The 19,656-nt window shown below is 24.3% G+C and overlaps 2 protein-coding genes across 5 annotated transcripts in view; one reads left to right on the top strand and one right to left on the bottom strand.

Annotated features, from left to right (window-relative positions):
- Nucleotides 1–19,656, top strand: part of LOC132923872 (beta-galactosidase-like) — a 36,294-nt gene that overhangs the window by 4,026 nt on the left and 12,612 nt on the right. The window contains exon 3 of the mRNA XM_060988221.1: nt 18,869–19,019. Coding sequence (XP_060844204.1) covers nt 18,869–19,019 — 151 coding nt within the window. The remainder of the gene's footprint in view (nt 1–18,868; nt 19,020–19,656) is intronic.
- On the bottom strand, nt 1,278–13,243 carry LOC132921427 (peroxidase mlt-7-like). Of its 4 annotated transcripts, none has more exons than XM_060985621.1 (14): nt 13,078–13,243; nt 8,489–8,618; nt 8,216–8,411; nt 7,956–8,147; nt 7,715–7,881; nt 7,199–7,394; nt 6,673–6,870; nt 6,480–6,612; nt 5,400–5,550; nt 5,158–5,334; nt 4,877–5,075; nt 3,558–3,660; nt 3,393–3,480; nt 1,278–1,752 (listed from the first exon to the last, which is right to left on the bottom strand). In XM_060985621.1, the coding sequence occupies exons 1-13, from the start codon at nt 13,125–13,127 to the stop codon at nt 3,420–3,422; spliced, it is 1,953 nt and encodes a 650-aa protein (XP_060841604.1). In that variant the 5' UTR covers nt 13,128–13,243; the 3' UTR covers nt 1,278–1,752; nt 3,393–3,419. The 4 variants fall into 4 exon arrangements, with proteins under 4 accessions (XP_060841604.1, XP_060843155.1, XP_060840824.1 ...); XM_060987172.1 differs by lacking the exon at nt 1,278–1,752 and adding an exon at nt 2,114–2,350; XM_060984841.1 differs by lacking the exon at nt 1,278–1,752 and adding an exon at nt 2,114–2,335.

Genomic DNA, 19,656 nt, shown 5'->3' with positions numbered 1-19,656 from the left:
ATTAAAATTTTTATTATTTTTATTTTTATTAGCTAATATTCTAAAAATTTGTAATAGTAAAAACTATTAATAAACTATTTTCATATTATACTACCTTTTGGCTTATTTATATTGTACACATTTTTACATGTAGCTTTTTATTATTTTTCAATATTATATTTTTTTTTTTTGACGTTTGACATTTATTTCAAATTTGACATATTTCTATATTATCCTATTTTTATTTTTATTTTTTATTAGCTAATAATCTAAAAATCATTACATCTAAATACTATTTATATATTATACTACTTTTTGACATTTTTTTTTCATTTTTTTGATATTTATATTGTACACATTTTTACATGTAGTTTGAATGATATTATTGATTATTTGTTTATTTAGATTATTATTATTATACAAATACAATCAATATTTTATAACAATTTTATTTTTATTTTTTCTATTTTAATAATTAACACTATACATAATTATTAGTTACCTACTACTTATGTATAAAACTTATATTTATAATATATACTTTATGTATATAATAGTACAAAGTGTCCGCGTTCTGCAAAGTACCTTTTTACAAGACCGTACAAAGTGACCTAGAACCTCTTTTAATTACCTTAATGGACATTGGACTTCCAATGAAAAAAAAAATTGAAAAATATTGGCTCAGTTGGAGTGAAAATTGATGAAGACCAATATGAAGTTTTTCCTCGGAGGTCTGTTTTAATGATACATGATAACCTAAATTCATGGTTTGACTTAGCTAAGATGCCTAATCATTACATGTAGACAGAAAACTAATAGACATTAGTATACTCTGCTTAATTACAAAAATGTGTTGAAGATGCTATTGGAAATCCATTAAGTAGGAGTCTTTTTTCTACATTTATGAAAAAACAAAACGTGTCGATATTTCAACCAAGAAAGGATTTGTGTGATAAAATAAATGTTCTAGTTATGGAGTAAAACAAGCGAGTGAAAATGACTCATATTAAACAAAAAGACAGAGCCCGAGAAGAGCTTACTAAAGATACAATTTATGCTCATACATATAAAAAAAAAATGTACTTACCATCAATTTATGCCCAGCATTAAATGCTAGTGCACTGTATTATAGTATGAAGTTGAAAGTTCATAAATTAGCTATTTTTAACTTAGCACTAGAACACCAGTGTTCAAATTATTGGCGGGACGAATCAGAAGGCGAGTTAGAAGCATATGTTTCGCATCCCTTTAGTTAAAAATTTAACTATAAATTGCATTAAATAAAATACAGCTCAAAATAATAATGACATCATACTTTATTTAAATGGATGTGCAGGGTACCAGAATCGCAATAGAGTCTTATCAAATTATGTATTTTAAATATTTTTACGTATCCATAAAAACAATTTATGTGGGATCTTATATTACATTTTCATGCAATTTAACAAAACAATAAAAATGTTATCATTTATATAGAAATAAAAAAAAAATTGAAAATGTTAAAATTGAAAACAATTTGACCGAAAATTGACCAAGTAAAGAAAATAATTACATAACCATTTGATGAAAATGTATGTATCTATTTACGATTATATTTTGTTTCTAAGTTACATCAAAAAAACAAAACCGATTTTGTCGAAAACTTGTTTTACACAAAAATTTCCGTTTTCGTTAATTTTTATTTTTTTTTACAATTATTTTGAAAAATACTGGGAATTTATATGAAAATGCGAACAGCTTTAAATATAATACTTTAATTGCTCCGTTCAGGACCTATAAATTAAATAACAATAAAAATAGAATAATTTTCTTGTATCAAGAATATAGTTGATATTATTTTTAATTGCTATTCAAAATATCATACATTCATACCACATTATAATAACGCATAAGAGCGAAAAATTCCATTTATATGTATATTGTGTATAGTATACACTACTGTATATTGTATTTTTATTTAGATATTAGTGTAAATACCTATATGTACTTTTGCATAAATAAGTTACTAAAATAAAATTTATATTTGATATCTTGATTGTTTTTAATTGTTAAATCTAAATATTAACTCTTATTGAAATTATATGTAAATCTATATATTCCAATTCAGTTCAGGGTTCCTATACACAAAAACAACTTTTTATTTGTTTATTTTATTAAATTCAAAATAATTTTGTACAAAAAATAAATATATATCGACTTTTACTTTGTGTAAAATATAATGGCTAAAGGCAGATATTATTTAACTTAATACTTGATAAATAAATCTGAACCTAGTTGTTCTTCTTCATCTACACATTGTTAGCTCAAAGTTCCGGTCTTAAAAAACATAACTGTCTAAATATATTCATGAAGAAAACTGTAAGTATAAAAACTTAATATATTATGACCTTTTAAGTGAACTCCGAATTCTATATAAAACAGACGTACAATATACTAAAATTGCATTCAACAGATCTAATTTTTTATAATGATAGCTCTAAAATTGGAATGAATTATTATCAAATTATAGGAAACAATAATAGGTATTTAGTGTACTTCATAGGATTTTATTGATATATTAACTACATGATAGGTATTTAAAACTATGTAAAATATTAAAATTTAAAAATATATACAATTTTCTTAGTATTTAATTATCAATAAAAGATATTGCTACGAGGTGCCTTAAGTAGTATTTTATTTTCAAATTTGATAATAAATCAATTCACTCAATTATTAAAACTAACAATACAAAATTGGTTTTATTGAACGAATATTTACTATTTTGTACGGTTGTAGGATGGAGAAACACATCAGATTCGGCATCCTTTCAAGGATTGCAAACTAGCAGTTTTTAAGGCGTTCAATATAGGTAATTTTTTCTACGCGTATACAGGTTGTGTTATGTGTACTTCGTAGTATGTGTATTTCGTGATAAGTAATCATTATATTGTGTACGATTGTAGTAGTGCAGTGTATAATAAATAGGGTAGAGCTCCCAGATACGCACTTACAATCTCGACGTTGTTTGCGTGAACGGTATTCATTTTTATGTCCTTTTTGTTGATCTTAACAATAAACCTCATATTGCGATTAGACTTCTAAAAATTGATTAGCATTTGCTAATATGTCAACTTGAAATCAAGCAAGTCACATAATATTTAAGATTTTAAATTTAAATTTAAAATAATTGAAATTTAAAGTCGTGTACATTTTAAATATTCAATTACAATTTTTTGGGAGAGTCGAAATTTAAAAAAATAGCTTGATCGACCTCAAATAGATATAATCCTAAATTTAAATAAATTTTCTAATGTATAATAACATTACTAGAGCTATCAGTATGATTTGCAAAAGATTACCCATTTTAATTGAAATAACTGACCATTTGCAATCCCCTTAAAACAATAAGAAAAATAATTATATTGTTATACCTTATATTTAATATGTTTTGGAATCATTCACCATGCAGTCAAGTCAATTGTGTATGTTTCGCAGTTGGGCTTAAGTTTCATCATTCGTCTAAAGTGTTATATGAATTTGAATATTAGAATAATAATTTAAAAACTAAAATAAAATAATTATTAATATTTACTTACATGTGATCAATTAACTTGAATGTATTCGTTTGAATACGTTCTACATCTGACGTTACACAGATAATATGACTAAGGGTAATATTCTTCAACGACTGTAATTGATCTAAAATATAAAAATCCAAATCAATTATTAGTTATTATTTTATGATTCAAAAAATATAATCGTAAAGATATTAAATTTTACGTTATATTTTTATTTTCTGAACACAAAAATAATTATACTAATTTTAAGCTAAAAATGTTATACAAACCAATTTACGTTTTATTTGTGTCAGTATTGATTTGTAACTTATAAGTTAAAAACTATAATCTATTATTTTATGATGTTATATTATAATAATTTAATGTATGCGATGTTTTACTGAAAAATGTACAGTAGGTGTCGAGTATACTTCATCATTGAATAAATAACTGTAATGTATGATATGTTAAATTGTCAGTCTATATTTTATGATAATATATTTATATATATATTGCTTTTATAGTAATTTATTTTAAAATATTAGTAAAACGGCAGGATGAATGAATTTTTCCCAAAATCATTGCGTTTATCATATCATTACTATATAATTTTTAGGTATAATAATACATAAATTATACTTGTAATATATAATATTATTTATTGTTGTAAAATTTTGAAGCAATATCGATTTACATAGAGAACATTAACGGTGTAAATATATTCGTAGTATAAATAGGCTGCAATAGCATACAATTATTCTAATGTCTTAAAAAATTCATTGTGGATGTAAAATATAATAATATATGAAAAAGTTGCATATAAAATATATTTTTGAATATTACAATAAATTAATTAAAACCATTATTCTTCCTTTAAATATCTGGGTTTCTTCAAATTAAAATTTCACAAGTATTAATATATATATTTATAATTTTTTGATTCTAGAATTAAATATTTGTGAAGAACCTTGTATTAAAATTTTAAGTTTTTTGACGAGTGAAAATTATTTTATTGACATTTTTAGAGAAAATAATTGGCTCAAAAAGAGTTAAATATTTTGAAAAATGTATTGACGATTCTAGTATACATTTGGTGAAAATTGCAAATATCTACAGCTACCTATTCGTTTTTTTAATTATTACAAAATATTTAATATAAATATATTTTTTTCAATATTGTTAGGAATAGAGGCTAACGCATTGTCTTCGCTCAGAATCTTTTTTGTATACAATGAATTATCATCTTAGAAATCAAATTTAAAATACCCGTAATGGTTTATAGTGATCTATGATGTACAATTAATACCTACTATAAAGCTAAATTAATTACCTAGTCGTTATTTTAATTTTTTACATACCCGAAGTGAAGCTTCCAGGTTGATCTTTGACGTCGTAAAAAAATCGATCACCGTTTCTAAATCGATAAAAACTATCAGCAATAACACAACTTCCAGTAGGGCCAAGCATGGATCCGTTTGCTTTATTTTCCAATAAAATTCCAACATAATAATCAATATCGTCAACCGATGAATAGAAATCTTTTAACTGCTCAATTTTCTATACATAGAATTGAGTTAAATAAAGTTATTTTAATATTTCAAAACGAATATGAACAAATTGGGCGAAGTAAAATACTTACTTCTGATGGTATGTAATCCGATAAATCATCAAAAGTATTCACTTGTGGCAGTCCGCATAAACTTCTCAATTTAGTGTAAGGAGGAAGACCAACGTCACGACCACGTTGTATATCATAAGAAAGCAGATCAAATCCAGTAGTATTGATTGATGGAGTTTGAATAACAATATTTGAAATCTTTAAATATAAATATAAATTAAAGCCTTTATAGATATTTCGATCAACAAATTATTTGTAATTACAAGGTTATTGTACGATGACTGGGGTTCGCGTCCAGTAGTTTCTGCTAAGCCTCTAATTAATCCATCAACATTACCAATCAATGAATCTGGTCTTAAAAATGACTCGGAAGGTTCTTCCACTTTGTATGTAGTGTAATTTTCAGTCATATAGCTGTAAAATATTGCAAAAATAATAATTACTTTACAAATTAATAACTAATAACTATACATAAAAACTATGCATTTATATATAATTGATACAATTCAATCAACATTTAAACATACTTGTAATATATGTTAATACTTAATATTAGGTTTTAACGCAACAGCTTTCCAATTATTTTATTATTAATAAAAATTATTTTATAGTAAATCTATCGCTGTACTATTTGTCTATGTTTTGTATAAATCTACTAGAAATCATGTATGCTTAAAATCATACATCTTATATTTGAATTATTTCAACGTTGAAAATTTTTTTAAATTAATTTGTATTACAATATCGTCAAAATAAAATATGCCAATTTTATTGTAGATATTTGAAATTACACATAAAATTCATCGCTATTAAAAATAAATAGATTTTCAACTTGGATTCATAATTTTAATATCTTTTGATGATAATACCATGCATTGCACAAACGTGGGTATAGAATTCCTAAACATTTTTAAAATTATTTTATTCCAATACAAAAATGTTTCTAAAAGTAATTATGTCACTGTAAGTAATCTGTGAATACTTGAAATTTAAATAATACCTTTTATAGAGAAAATAAAAACAAATACACTACATTTTATACAATAATAAACAGAAATAATAAATGATAAAAAAAACTACTGAAAGTATTTGAATTATTATTATTTTTTTTGCATGTATTTGAGTAAGTATTTTTTTTGATATTTCAATAGTTATCAATAGTTAAAATAAGATAAAATTATTTTCAATCGTTTTGTTAAATAAATTACCTAGTCTAATATTTTAAACTTGTATAGGATAGTAAATTAATAAATAATTATAAAGATATTTTCTAATCTTGGATTAGAACTATTAAACTAAAAATTAAATGTTAAGGCTTTAGGATATTAAAATATTTAATATACTTTAATTTGGCAGGAATTATGTTGTGAAGTAATCGAAAAGCACCACTAGTCATCTCTTGTGCCACAGCAGGTATTATCGTTGGATCATAATTAGTTTCGTTATTTAAACCATATTCATTCATATAATTTTCACCTAAAATAAAATACAATTTATAAAAAATTATTCATTTTTTAAATATTAAGTCTTCCTTACCCAAAATTATCGGCAAAAAATGATCGTATGTAATAATTTGAGTAATAGCTGCAACGATTCTACGTGTTTCTTGGTAGACAGTCTCATCAGTCCATAAAGGGTGATCTTCTTGTAACTTGTTTGCGATATAATTATGGAATCTTAGGAATAAATTTTGAAATAAAGCTATTCCTAAATTTTGGTTAATATTTACGTCTCCTGTATACAAAAAAATATTTAATATTAATTGAACAACAATATAATATTATGCTGTCAACAAAAAATTATTAAATTATAGGAAACTTCAAAGTGGAAAAGATAAATCATAATCATTTTTATTATTTTTTTTTTTTTATTTAGCCTAATAGTTTACGTATGAAGACTGAATAATTAAGTATTAATAGTTATTTCCAAATAATATATTATGACACTAAAACGTTTAATAAAAACAAAAAATTTATGTTTGGGGATATGTTTTTGTATTTTTAAGATTCATTAGAGTTCAGCTCCACAATATTATTTTTAGTATTTAAAAATTGTCTATTACCTGCAACAAACGCAACTGTTACTTGAGTCTCATTTCCTTTTTTTACAACTTTGCTTTGATCCTGAGGACAATAATCTTGATTTCCAATTTTATTGTATAATAATTGTCCTCCACTAAACAGACGCAATTGATTTGCCAATTCAGTATCGGAACCATACACATTAGACGAGTCGATAAAATGTGTGTTTTTATTAAGCTAAATTATAAATAATGAAAAAATAAAAATGTAGTAAGTTATGGATAATTATTCTACTATTGATGTTCAAAATGACAAGTGAAAACATTAGTGTACCTACTACTAGCAGAAAAATTGTTTTACATTAAATTGTACGATACAATTTATGGATATCATATTGTAGAATATAATAATATGAAAATATATAATTGCATTGTCAGAAACACAACTTTTACTATAAGAAATCATTATTTATTTAATATTATAAACAATATTTGAATTAGAATAGGTACTAACTTATGCACTGGTTTAGTAATAATAATAATAATAAAAATACTAACAACTGTGTCAGGAACTAAGGAACAATTATCAGCTGATGAAGTTACAAGACGCATGAATTTTAAAATCGTCATATTGAATTTTCCGTACACTGGATCGTCCGGAGATAATGGAATGACCGCCGAACACTCTGTTGGTGGATTCTTATCCTGACAATGGTCTAGGGCAGCTATATAATACGTAGGCGCGATTAAAACATTGAAAATAAGTTTGATTCGTTCGTAAATTCTAGTTTAATTTTACCAGGAAAAGATGAATTGACACTTCGAACTGGAGAATAAGCCACATCGTGGGTGATAAATTGGGCCCATGGTACTAAGATTTCATTGTTTTTATGGTCACAAATCGTTTTCACGTCTTTGAATATCGTTAGAGTAAGATTTCGAGCATTTGGTAATGGACTTCCATCCGATTGTAGCCGAAAAGCTGAGATCCCTAAAGTCATAATATTAAGATTAAGCTATAATGCAAATTATAAAAAATTAAACATTATTTTCAATTACCATCACTAAACTCCGGATCCATGTATCTATAAAAAGGAGTTAGTGCTGCGCCCCAGCTAGGATTTTGCAAATTATTACATGATCCATTGACTGTTCTGTATTTTGCGTTAGGGTCACACGTTATCTGTGGTGCACATTTCTCAAAATAATCATTGTTGATGGTCGCCACGCTATTTAATCTTAAAGTAGATATTTTCTAAAATATGGAAAGTAGTTTTATTATAATTTATAAGCTATTTAACCAACAATTTATTTGAAAAAATGTATATTTACCTCCGTCGGTTTATTGAATATCAAAAACAACGCATATAAGACAATTAATATGCATAGTATAAGGGACACAAAGAGCGATACATTTCGTAATGTATACCATTTCGATTTCGACTTAAAGCCAATTAAAGGGCTGAAAATATAAAGATTTAGTATTTAAATATTTAGTCACCGTAATACAATTGTTTAATAATTTTAGTATTGATATTTTATTAGTTTATATTTTGATTTGAAAATTGTTGCCTCGGATGACGGATAGTAATTTAATTCATATAATATATTATTATTATTTTTTTGGACGAATTAGATAAGTAGATAAAAATTAGATAAAACCATGACATTTAATTATTATAACAAATAGTCAAAATACAATAGTTTTAAAAAATAGCAAAATTTAGTTACTAGCAAATTTAATATTTAAAATGTCATGCCATTTTCTGTACACAAATGTATGGATAGATTATTTGTAGTTGTTTTTAATGTTTTGATGACTCTTAAATCATTAATGCGCTAAATTACTTATTAATAAGTCATAATGTGAATTCTGTGTTGAACTTTAATAATTTATAATATTTAAACTATGTAAAAAAAAGTTCCCTCTTAAGTATCTAAATTTGTTCGACAAAAACGCGAAATTGTGTCAATTATATTTTATAACTTTATAAGTACAATTGTAGTTTTGTTTATGTTCGGATTAGGTTAGGAATATTCTACTATACAAAATATGAACACACTGACGTACGCAAAAAATGTTTACAAATACTTAAAATTAGTTATAGAACATTCAAAAATGTACTTATATAATATAATGTTCGAAAATTTAGAATAAAATTATATACTGTGATTTTTGTGATGCTCTTTTGGATAATTTTTATTACTATACTAACAAGTATTTTATTTTGTTTAAATAATCAAAATTTAGAATTTAGATTAGTAGAGTTATGCATAAACGTTTTGAAAAGTATTCCTGACACTTGACAAAATTTGAACAGTATCGACATTAGCTGCATAAATATTATCAAACGATGGCAATGTTAATATTAACTAAGTACGAAGAATCTTTAAATAATGTCTTAGCAACTAATCAAATATATCAATATTATTGTAATTAATCCAAATATTATATTGTATGTGGGTAATGGTATAGTAATCATCAATTGCGTATTCAATCAAAATATTTCATTATGCATTTTGCTTAATTTATTATATGTACCTATAATGTAATAATAAATATGTATTTATAAATTAAAATTCCTCTATTTGTATTATTTACCTATGTCATAATTAAAACCACCCGGCCACCTAAAAAATGTTCCAATTGTATAAATGTAGCCATGCTGGTGATAAATTGGCCCATAGTGAAAATAATTCCTATATACGCCACTGGTAACCATGTGATGTTAAATTATATTTTAAGTTAGGTTAACTCTAAAACTGTTGCGATTCAATATTCATTTCGTTTTATAGCCAGGTACCTTTTCGACGGATGCTATCATCCCCTCTAGTATTTATAATTTAAAATGTATTCGAACGATAAGATTTTTTACTGCTAAGGTCTTTCAGTTCATTATTAAGTATTCTTAATTTGATAAATAAGATGAATTGTCTTCAAATTTTTCGGACAACAATGCCTCAAATAAACTATAAAATTTTGTTTTGGTTCCCATTTTTTTTTTTTTAATAAAACAATTTAAAACACTTTAGAACTGCATACTTTTTCACGCGAATGTATCTGAAATTTTACGTCGTGTATTGCATAAGTTATATAATTATAACAACAATTTCGTCTAATTAAAATCTATAAATTAGATCTATGTATTTTTACTTTATCATAATAATAATAGGTTTTACGTTTAGATAAGATAAACTAGAATTATATAAGAATTATATAATTATATGAGTGGAGAGGAGTGATACATAAGAGGTCACGGGGGTATCCCGGAAAATATTAGTCTACTAGTCTGCTCATCAAAACTTGATAAAAACTCGTAAACTATAGGTACTCATTCAATAAATATTGTGCTTTGGAATGAGGAATAAAAAGTTCATTAGATAATAGAAAAATTTAAAAAATGACAACGAAAAAAAATAATAAATAATATTTTTTTCAGAAAAACGTTATTTTTAATGACTTAAAATGATGTGACAATATCAAAATTGCAATACTTTTCTAGATAAAAATTATTTTTGTGATAAAAGAATCGCGCTGTATTATAAAAAAACATTTTATAATTATATATATTATATACTTATACATATTATAAATAAATGGTAATTATTTAAATATGTTATATATTATTAAATTAATAAATTATAAATCAGTACGGCATACAGTATTCAGTATAAAACGTTGTGAATATGTTTGTGGTACAAATCGGCAAAATTAATAATATTATGAAAATTTATCGTTTATAGAAAATAATACTAATCCTCATAATTAATATTATTTAATTACAACAAAATAATAATAACAGTCGGAGAAAAAGTTATTATTTTTTATTGAAATATTCAATTTCATCATTCAACTTCAAAGGTTAATGTCAGTATTTCTTAACAATTATTATTGGAACAAAAACAACATTTGTACAAAAAACTCAGTGAGCTACAAAAAAAAAATAATATATTTATGTTATTATTCATCAAGAACAATTAAATATTTTTACATTTAATTATTATATTAATATAAATTTTCTATATAAAATTATTTAATTTAAAAAAAAACAATTTTTATTCATTTTTCTTACCAGACTTCTGACATTTTTTATATATATAAAAAAACGATACACATAACATAATATAAGAATATTAAAATGTTGGATTTTCAATTTTGTTAGAGTAGTTAACAACATTTGAAATCTATATATAATATAAATTCAATATATGTTTATTTTTTTATTATCTTTTGATTTGGAATACATTTCACTTTATTTTTCAATTCGACTAGAGCTGTATAAATATAAATCATGAGCCACGTGTTTGAAGTGCTTAATATATGATTATTATGTTTAGAACTAAGGTCATATAGTTAAGTAAATCAATCATTAAAAAAGAAAAAACAAATCAATTGTGTGTGATATTTATAAATAATTATAATATCTAAATAATATTACATTAGTTAATCATCATTGCTTACATTTGAAAATTATCTCTTATAGTTTTTTAGACGAAATTACCTTATTCTGAATTATTTACAAATAAACAGATAATTCTACAAATACTTAATCATTTGTTCAAGAAAATAATATAATCTAATTTATTGCTTTCTAAACATGAATAAATTTTTAAAAATTATCTCTTTGGTTTTTTAGATGAAAACATCGGTTTGTTCGTAATTATATTTTCTTTTGATTCATAAAAACTTATTATAAATTAATGAAAAATAAATGTATACGTCCACAAACAGTTGATCATTTGTTCAAGAAAATAATATAATTTAATTGCATTCCAAACATAAATAACTTTATGAAAATTTCTCGGAAATTATAGTTATGCTAACAATCTGTAATATACGACTCGGGAAAAGATGTCAGGTAAAAACGACAATGTTGTTTGTCAGCTGTCATAACTCAAAGTAATCATTTTTTATAACTAAGAAATATAATAAGCATAATATACGAGAACTGTAGTTACAGTCGACTCTCGATAATTCAAACCTTCAATAGTTCGAAACCCTCGGTAATTCGAAGTAAATACTCAGTCCCTTGAAAATCACGCGGTAATTCGAACAAAAACAATGCATTTAAGTACACTCGGTAATTCGAAATTAAATTTTTGGGAAAATTGGCCACTAACACTTGACAATTCGAAGTATCATTCATTCAACGCTCGGAAATTCGAAGTATATATATTTAAAAATGAAACTAAATTCAATGAAGCAGAAAATCATTACAGATTTCTTCCAAAAATAATAATATTTTATAATAATAATTAAATTTACATAGTATAATTATTATATAGTTTAATTTAAAATTTAAAAACAATAAATAACTCTAATATGTACCACCTAATTTACTGAAATAATTGATATGTACAATAATAAAAAACAAAATTTTTATCTTAACTCTAAAATTCGAATTTTTTTTGTCCTCTCGTTATTTCGAACTACTCAACAATTCAAACTCTCGGTAATTCGAAGTTTTTCAACAGTCCCGTCAACTTCGAATTATCGAGAGTCGACTGTATATTATGACATTCGATACATATTAAACAAAGCATATAGACCAGTAATAATATTCTTACTTTAAAAAGTTTTTTAAATAACAAGTGTGTAATAATAACTATATTTCTTAATTTTCCTCCCCTTAATTATTTTTGTCATCTTTTTAAATAATAAATAAAATTATCTAATATAATTTATTAGTTTTAATACAAATAAATGCATTTTTCACTAAATTTTTATTTACTTATCTTTACTTTTTTGAAAAGAGTTCTATAAAAGTTTTAAATGGAAACATATATTTTTTTGTATTGATTAAAAACCAAATAAAAACAATTTTTTTATAAGTTTTAATTATAGCTTTTTAAATAGTATACAGTGTATACTATACACTTTTTAAGTTTATTAAAAGCCTAATTGTTAATAATATACTCACGAATTTTCATTTGTAAACAGTTTAACTTTTCTTCTAAAAATATTTCCCATCTTACATAAATCGATCAACTACAACAAACTACGATATTGAAGTGAGCAATAATCTGCTGATCCGTGTGTAGCTGGATTTAAACTGAAAGTAACAAAGTGTCGTGCGTGGTCTCACGATATTGACGAACAACCGCTATCGTATTAACTCGATAGTGTTCTTAGTACCTATACTGAAATTATTGTCATCGTTATGTGCGGAGTCGGCAAAATTATAGATATTTATTGATAATGATTTTAATGCGTTTTTCAGATTTATTAAGAAAGATTATCTCATTTGAATAAAACAATGAATAGGTACCTAATTATATTATTTTACTGATAATTTGCATAATGGATAATTTAATAATTAATAAAATAGTAATCAGTTATCACTTGAATTATTTAATTAAACTTTCATTTCATTATTTAGTAATTATTTTCGTTTCATAGGTAGTAAATTAATATTAATTATTATTTCGTGTAAGCTAGATAAAATATTGTGTTACTGAATTATCGATAGTCGGCTATCGATATAAACTGATGGCAGTATAACGGACCACTTGGTAGCCTTGCACACTGGAACGATCGTGGCGCTGTGGTCTGTTCCCCCATACTCATCGGGGCAGATTGTGTAATCGTTAGTTACGTAAGAAAATTATAATAACATAAACATAACAAGATTCTCACCAAGCCATAATATTATAACATCTACCTGTAAGTTTTCGATACTGCGTACATGAATGACCACAATGTGGTCTACCACGTGTCTACGTATACAGTCTAAAATAAAAACGTTTATTGACGACATAGGTAAATTATATCGATGACAAAAATACCATGGGATCGAAATACATTTTATTATTTTATATTTTATTTTTGAGCATTAAGGAATTATTTACATATGAATTGGTGCCACACTGCCACGGTAGGAAAACAACATACTGCGTAGTACCTAGTGCAGGTGGTAGTGCATACTGACACTGCACTACTGCAGCGACACCGGCGTGCGGTGTCGTAGTTTGAATATTTCTGGACTGACGTCGCTACATTCATCCGAGGATACCGTATAAATTTAATAATATAATATACTGAATAAACAAATAATATCGCGTGACAACCATAAAATCGTAATTTTTTTACCAAAATCTAACTTTATAGTACTGCGTCGATAACGAATTCACAATTATAATAACCCAAGAAAAACGTACCTACCTATGTATATATATTTATATTTATATTTTGTAGATAAAAGATTACTTAACATGTATTATGTTTATTTAATCAGTTAATTTATGTTTAAACAAATAAAACCTAACGAGATAGATATTAAAATATTAAATACATATTTTAACTAACTAGTTAGGACTTAGGACTGTGATAATATGCGATTAAAATTCTAATTTGTACGAAAATCGACAAAAATATGAAAATATGTAATTTATTTTATAGTTAAATAGTTAAAAAGGTCATGTACAATTTTTTTATATTTACATTAGACTTGCAAATTGAATAAAAACTTCCTCATAGCTCATAAGCTTTTTTTATAGGAAATTTAGCGTTATTAAAATTAATTTTTTTGTGATATTTGAAAAACGTCTAGATCAGGGTTCTCAACATTAGTTGTAAATACATTTACTACCAGAACATTTTGAAAATTATCACGTTCATGTACTATTTGATCTATTAACCTTTTATTTCCTTGTCAAACAAATTAAATGTTATTTGTTATAAAGCGAGATATCGTTCAGTGTCAGAGGTCGAGAAAAGTGCTTAGCACAGATAATAATGAATTTCTTTAATATATTATAGTATCCAAAAAATAAAGCAAAATTTGTAACATTCAACTATTATTTAAAATGTTATCATTTTCGATACAAAAGGATTTCAAAGTATTAAAACTAATTTTAAATTATTAATTGCACATTTATACACAATATAAACTGTTCACATCGTTCTATACAGTGGTGTATTTACGGAGGAGAAGTTGATCCCCTCACTTGGTATTCTCTACAGGTATAGGTATAATATCGTTTTATATATTTATGGCGATATAAGATAATATTAAAGAAAAATTATATTATTATTATAATATTGAATATTTATAAATTAATTGCAATATTATGATCAATTTCCGCAGTCCATACACTGCGTACTGTTAAATACGATTAAAAACGATAAAAATTTCGTATCATAAAATATCGTTAATCGTCATTATTGTCAATAGCCACCTGTCTATAACCATGCTTCTAATAATAAGCTTAGTAATAAGTAAACAAAAATTTTATCAAACTTAAGTTTGTTGGACGGTGTTAAAGTGAATGATGTCATACTGTTATGATGACAGTATGTTTTGTATACAGTAGAACAATTATCAACTTCACTATCTTCACTATTATAAACATTTCCGGATAGTATTGAAAATGAAAAACTGGAAGCTGATGAATTTAAAATGTCTTTATCTTCCGAATTAGTCAAACTGAAAGAAATATTATTAACACAATATAACTGTAATATAAGGATAGGAACTTCATGTAGATACTAAAAAATCTTATAAAATGCACAAAAAAAAAATACTTAATATATTATAGAGTAAGGGCATGTATTAATATATAGTGAGGTATGTTATCAATCAAAAGTTATATTTTAATATATATTTTCGTTCGACATTTTATTCATTCTAAATAATTCAAATATCACAGAATACAGATAACAATCAAACCAAAAAAATAAAATACAAATAATTGTTATAATTTATTATTGTATTACTTTATTTTTATTCCAGTATAACTCACACCCACTAACGAAATTCAAAACATGTGTAACGGTAACCTGTTTAATGACGGGATATTATACTCGATTTAGTGATAGTAGGGTGGCATTTGGTAAAGCGATTTCCACTTTGTTAATAATTATTATGTAATAGAAGCATTTTTATACCTATATCTTTGTTTATATATTATTTGTATACAAAGTGTTACTAGAATTAGATAAAATTATTTTTAACTCTTAACGTTTAATTTTTATATGTAATAATAATTAGGGCTAGGATTTCTACGCAGTAAAAAACTATAAAATATGCATTTTATTAAGCAAACTATGTAAAAATCTGCAAAAACAATTTTTTTTAAATATTAGTTTATATTATTATATGTTATTATTACATTAAATATTAGCTTATATTATTATTTATTAGTTATTATTATTACATTCTATAATTAAATATTTTTTTTTAAATTTTCTAATGTTAACGACTGGTGATTAGATAAAATAATAGATTCATATTGGCTGAAACTCCTTTCCACATCACACGTTGTTGTTTGATGCAATTTATCCCAGATAGCTGGGCTTAAAGTAATATTAACATATTTTTCTTACGTTTCATATTCAGCGTTTATAATACTACACATGTTTAGAATTGTTTTGAATTTCTTATTCTTTGTTAGTACCAAGTCTATTTTAGTTTAAATAGGTAGTGTATATTTACGACAATTTGATAAATAACCCAAGAATTATAGACATTCATTAAATAAATACCATTTAAAATTAATAAGATACTCAAAAATTTTTATGTCGTAGGGCGCCCTATATATTAATATTAATTAATAACAGCACAATTATGGTGCATAACATTTTATTGAAATAAAACAAATAATAATATATAATATTTTATAACAAAACGTAAACGATATTACAAAATATGTCAACGATATATGAAAACGATGTCGTGACGCGTAGACGAGACGCATATTTGACGGATCGTCAGTCAATACTAATAACAAAAGAATAATATTAATAATAATAATATAATAATACTATTAATAAAAGATGTCGCCGTAATCGCTTATTACTATAATTTATGCAATTATATGTATTATGTTCAAAATATGCAAAAAAAAAAATTGTTCTATTTAATCGAGAATAAACCAAATTGTGGACATATCTGACAACCAATCAATTTGGACTTAATGAAAAAACATGCAAATGCATAAAAATTCTAGTCTTAATAATAATAATAAACTAAATACATACAATTATAAATTTGTAGTAAGTACATGGTATAAAAAGAAAAGTATTCAATATAGCTTTGTATAATCAGTGTATATTTTGTTTTTATCATATGGATTTTATAAAGATTGATACTTTGAAATTATTGTTTATTTTATTTGTCAGAAAAATGCTGAAGTTATTCCGCATGGGTCACATACTCAGTTCTCACATATCTACATCAGTTGCTACAGTGATAATTATTAAGAAGGAGTTACACGCGCTAGTGTTGTATCCATCTTACAAACGTACAACATAAATTAAATTTGTATTCAATATATTCAAATTTATTTAGTTGCCTTTAATAAAGGTAAAAAATGTTCCATTATAAAATTTAAAATTAAGAACATTATCTGTGCTTTATTATTGTTTTTTTTTTACGATAATTTAATAAAAGTTAATAGGTAATAAGTAATTTGTAAACAAGTAACGAGTGTGTAACATAATAAAAATTAAAAATAAAAATTATCTTAACTCGCATAAAAATGAAAATATCTTTAAAAAACCCACAAAAATTATTACAATAACCTTCCTACTTAGTACTACTTACTACTAAGTTTACTACACAAAATTGAATCAGTTTAACACAAATTTACTATTTCGTATATTTGGAAAACGGATAGAACACGTGTATGTGTATGGAGATCTTCTGGAGTTTGAACTATTGGCCGACGATAACAGACGAGAGGTCGTCGCCCAGTTAAAATATACTGGTCACAATCACAATATACCAGATGTATTAATGAATGATGGCGCGATAAACACACCGTTCCGTGATGTTCACTATCACTGGCGAAGTGGCGACATGTGACAATTATATTTAGTACTCCTATTCAACATGACATTTGATATATTTTCTAGGGTATCCAAGATTTGACATATATTTATACATATTAAGCCCGTACTTACAAAAATCGCTTTTTATGCTCTCCAATAACTCCTTTATCTGGACAATCTCCCCTACAAATATCATAACTTTATTTTGTTAATAAACATTGTTCAAAATTAATCCAATAATATATTTTTTTTTAAGTTAACAAATAATTTATAAATGTTTTGCAATCACTTTTATATTTTAATATTATTTTCTAAATAAGCAAAACAGTCAGTAGTAAAATATAAAATAAATAAACAGTTTTTTTTCAACTAAGTTAGTTGAAAAATAATGTTTGTAACAATTTATAGATCCATAATATTATAGTCCTATTAAAAAAAAATTTAAGAATAATAATAATGATTCATGAATTATTATAAAATTTATACAAATGTTGTTTCTAGGTATAAGTTTTGAAAATATAGTAACTAGACTATAGTAATTGTTGACTATTAATATCCCTTTAGGTACAGAAAAAGACCTTTTTCTGCTTGAATTATGAAATAATTAGACTAGAATATGGAATACAAATAAATATTTTTAAGACAATTTTAAGTTTGAGAAATGTGTAATTACGATTGAGGATGTATTATTGAGGTATAATTCTTGTATTCTTGTCTCATTAAAAAAAGTATTTATACGATTGAATTAAATCGCCAGTACTTTATTTAATATTATATTTTATATCAGAAAAAAATATAAATTTGTCTTAACATCTGTATGTCACTTTTGATTTAATCAGTTGAGTAATTTGATTTACGTCCTAATTATAAGTAATACCGCCAATGTCTATTTAGTTATTAATTGTGTACTCGTTTAAAAATCTTATCTTTCTTATTTTTAGTTATGTAGAATGGAGTTTACATGAACCATATTCAGGCGTATACAATTTTGAAGGACAAGCTGACGTTGAACATTTTTTGACAATATCCAAACAAGAAAATATGAACGTACTTATTAGACCAGGACCGTTCATTTCAGCTGAAAGAGACTTAGTGAGTATAAACTTAAGTGTAAAAAATTCTGTAAATTCCAATAGCATGATGATTTATGAATTTATATTTTTATGTATATTTTTTGATAAAGAAATTATGGTCATTTATATTAGTATATTACTAATAGAATTATGGTATGTTTATTTAATTTATCACGAAAATATTTCATTAATATAATTATATTTATTTATTATAATAATATATCTTTAATATTTATACTATAAAATATCAACTCATATAACTCAAAATGTATTAACCTTTTTGTAAATAAGTACCGTAAAAGAGTAAAAATAGGTTCATAGTATAAATAAATAATATAATAAAATAAATCAAAAATCAGTGCGTATAATAAAATACTTAATAATATGAAATAAAATAAATCAAAAATATAATTTTGTATAATAAAATACATAATTATATAATATACGTATAAAAGTAAGTACACACGAAAAATGTTTTTGAATTATAACAAAATAATTAACATAGTCGTAATTTATTGTTGCCTTTAAATATTTTTTAGATTTTATGGTTCTAATATGAACTACTTTTAAGAAATCTTGTATTCAATTTTCAAAACTTAGATAAAAAAATAAAATTGTCAATGAATTTTTAACAAAATAGTTTGCATTTTTTTTCG

The sequence above is a fragment of the Rhopalosiphum padi genome, chromosome 1, assembly GCF_020882245.1.
Source record: "Rhopalosiphum padi isolate XX-2018 chromosome 1, ASM2088224v1, whole genome shotgun sequence".
Taxonomy (NCBI): domain Eukaryota; kingdom Metazoa; phylum Arthropoda; class Insecta; order Hemiptera; family Aphididae; genus Rhopalosiphum; species Rhopalosiphum padi.
The sequence above is the reverse complement of the archived record's forward strand: the minus strand, read 5'-3'. Positions and strand labels throughout refer to the sequence as shown.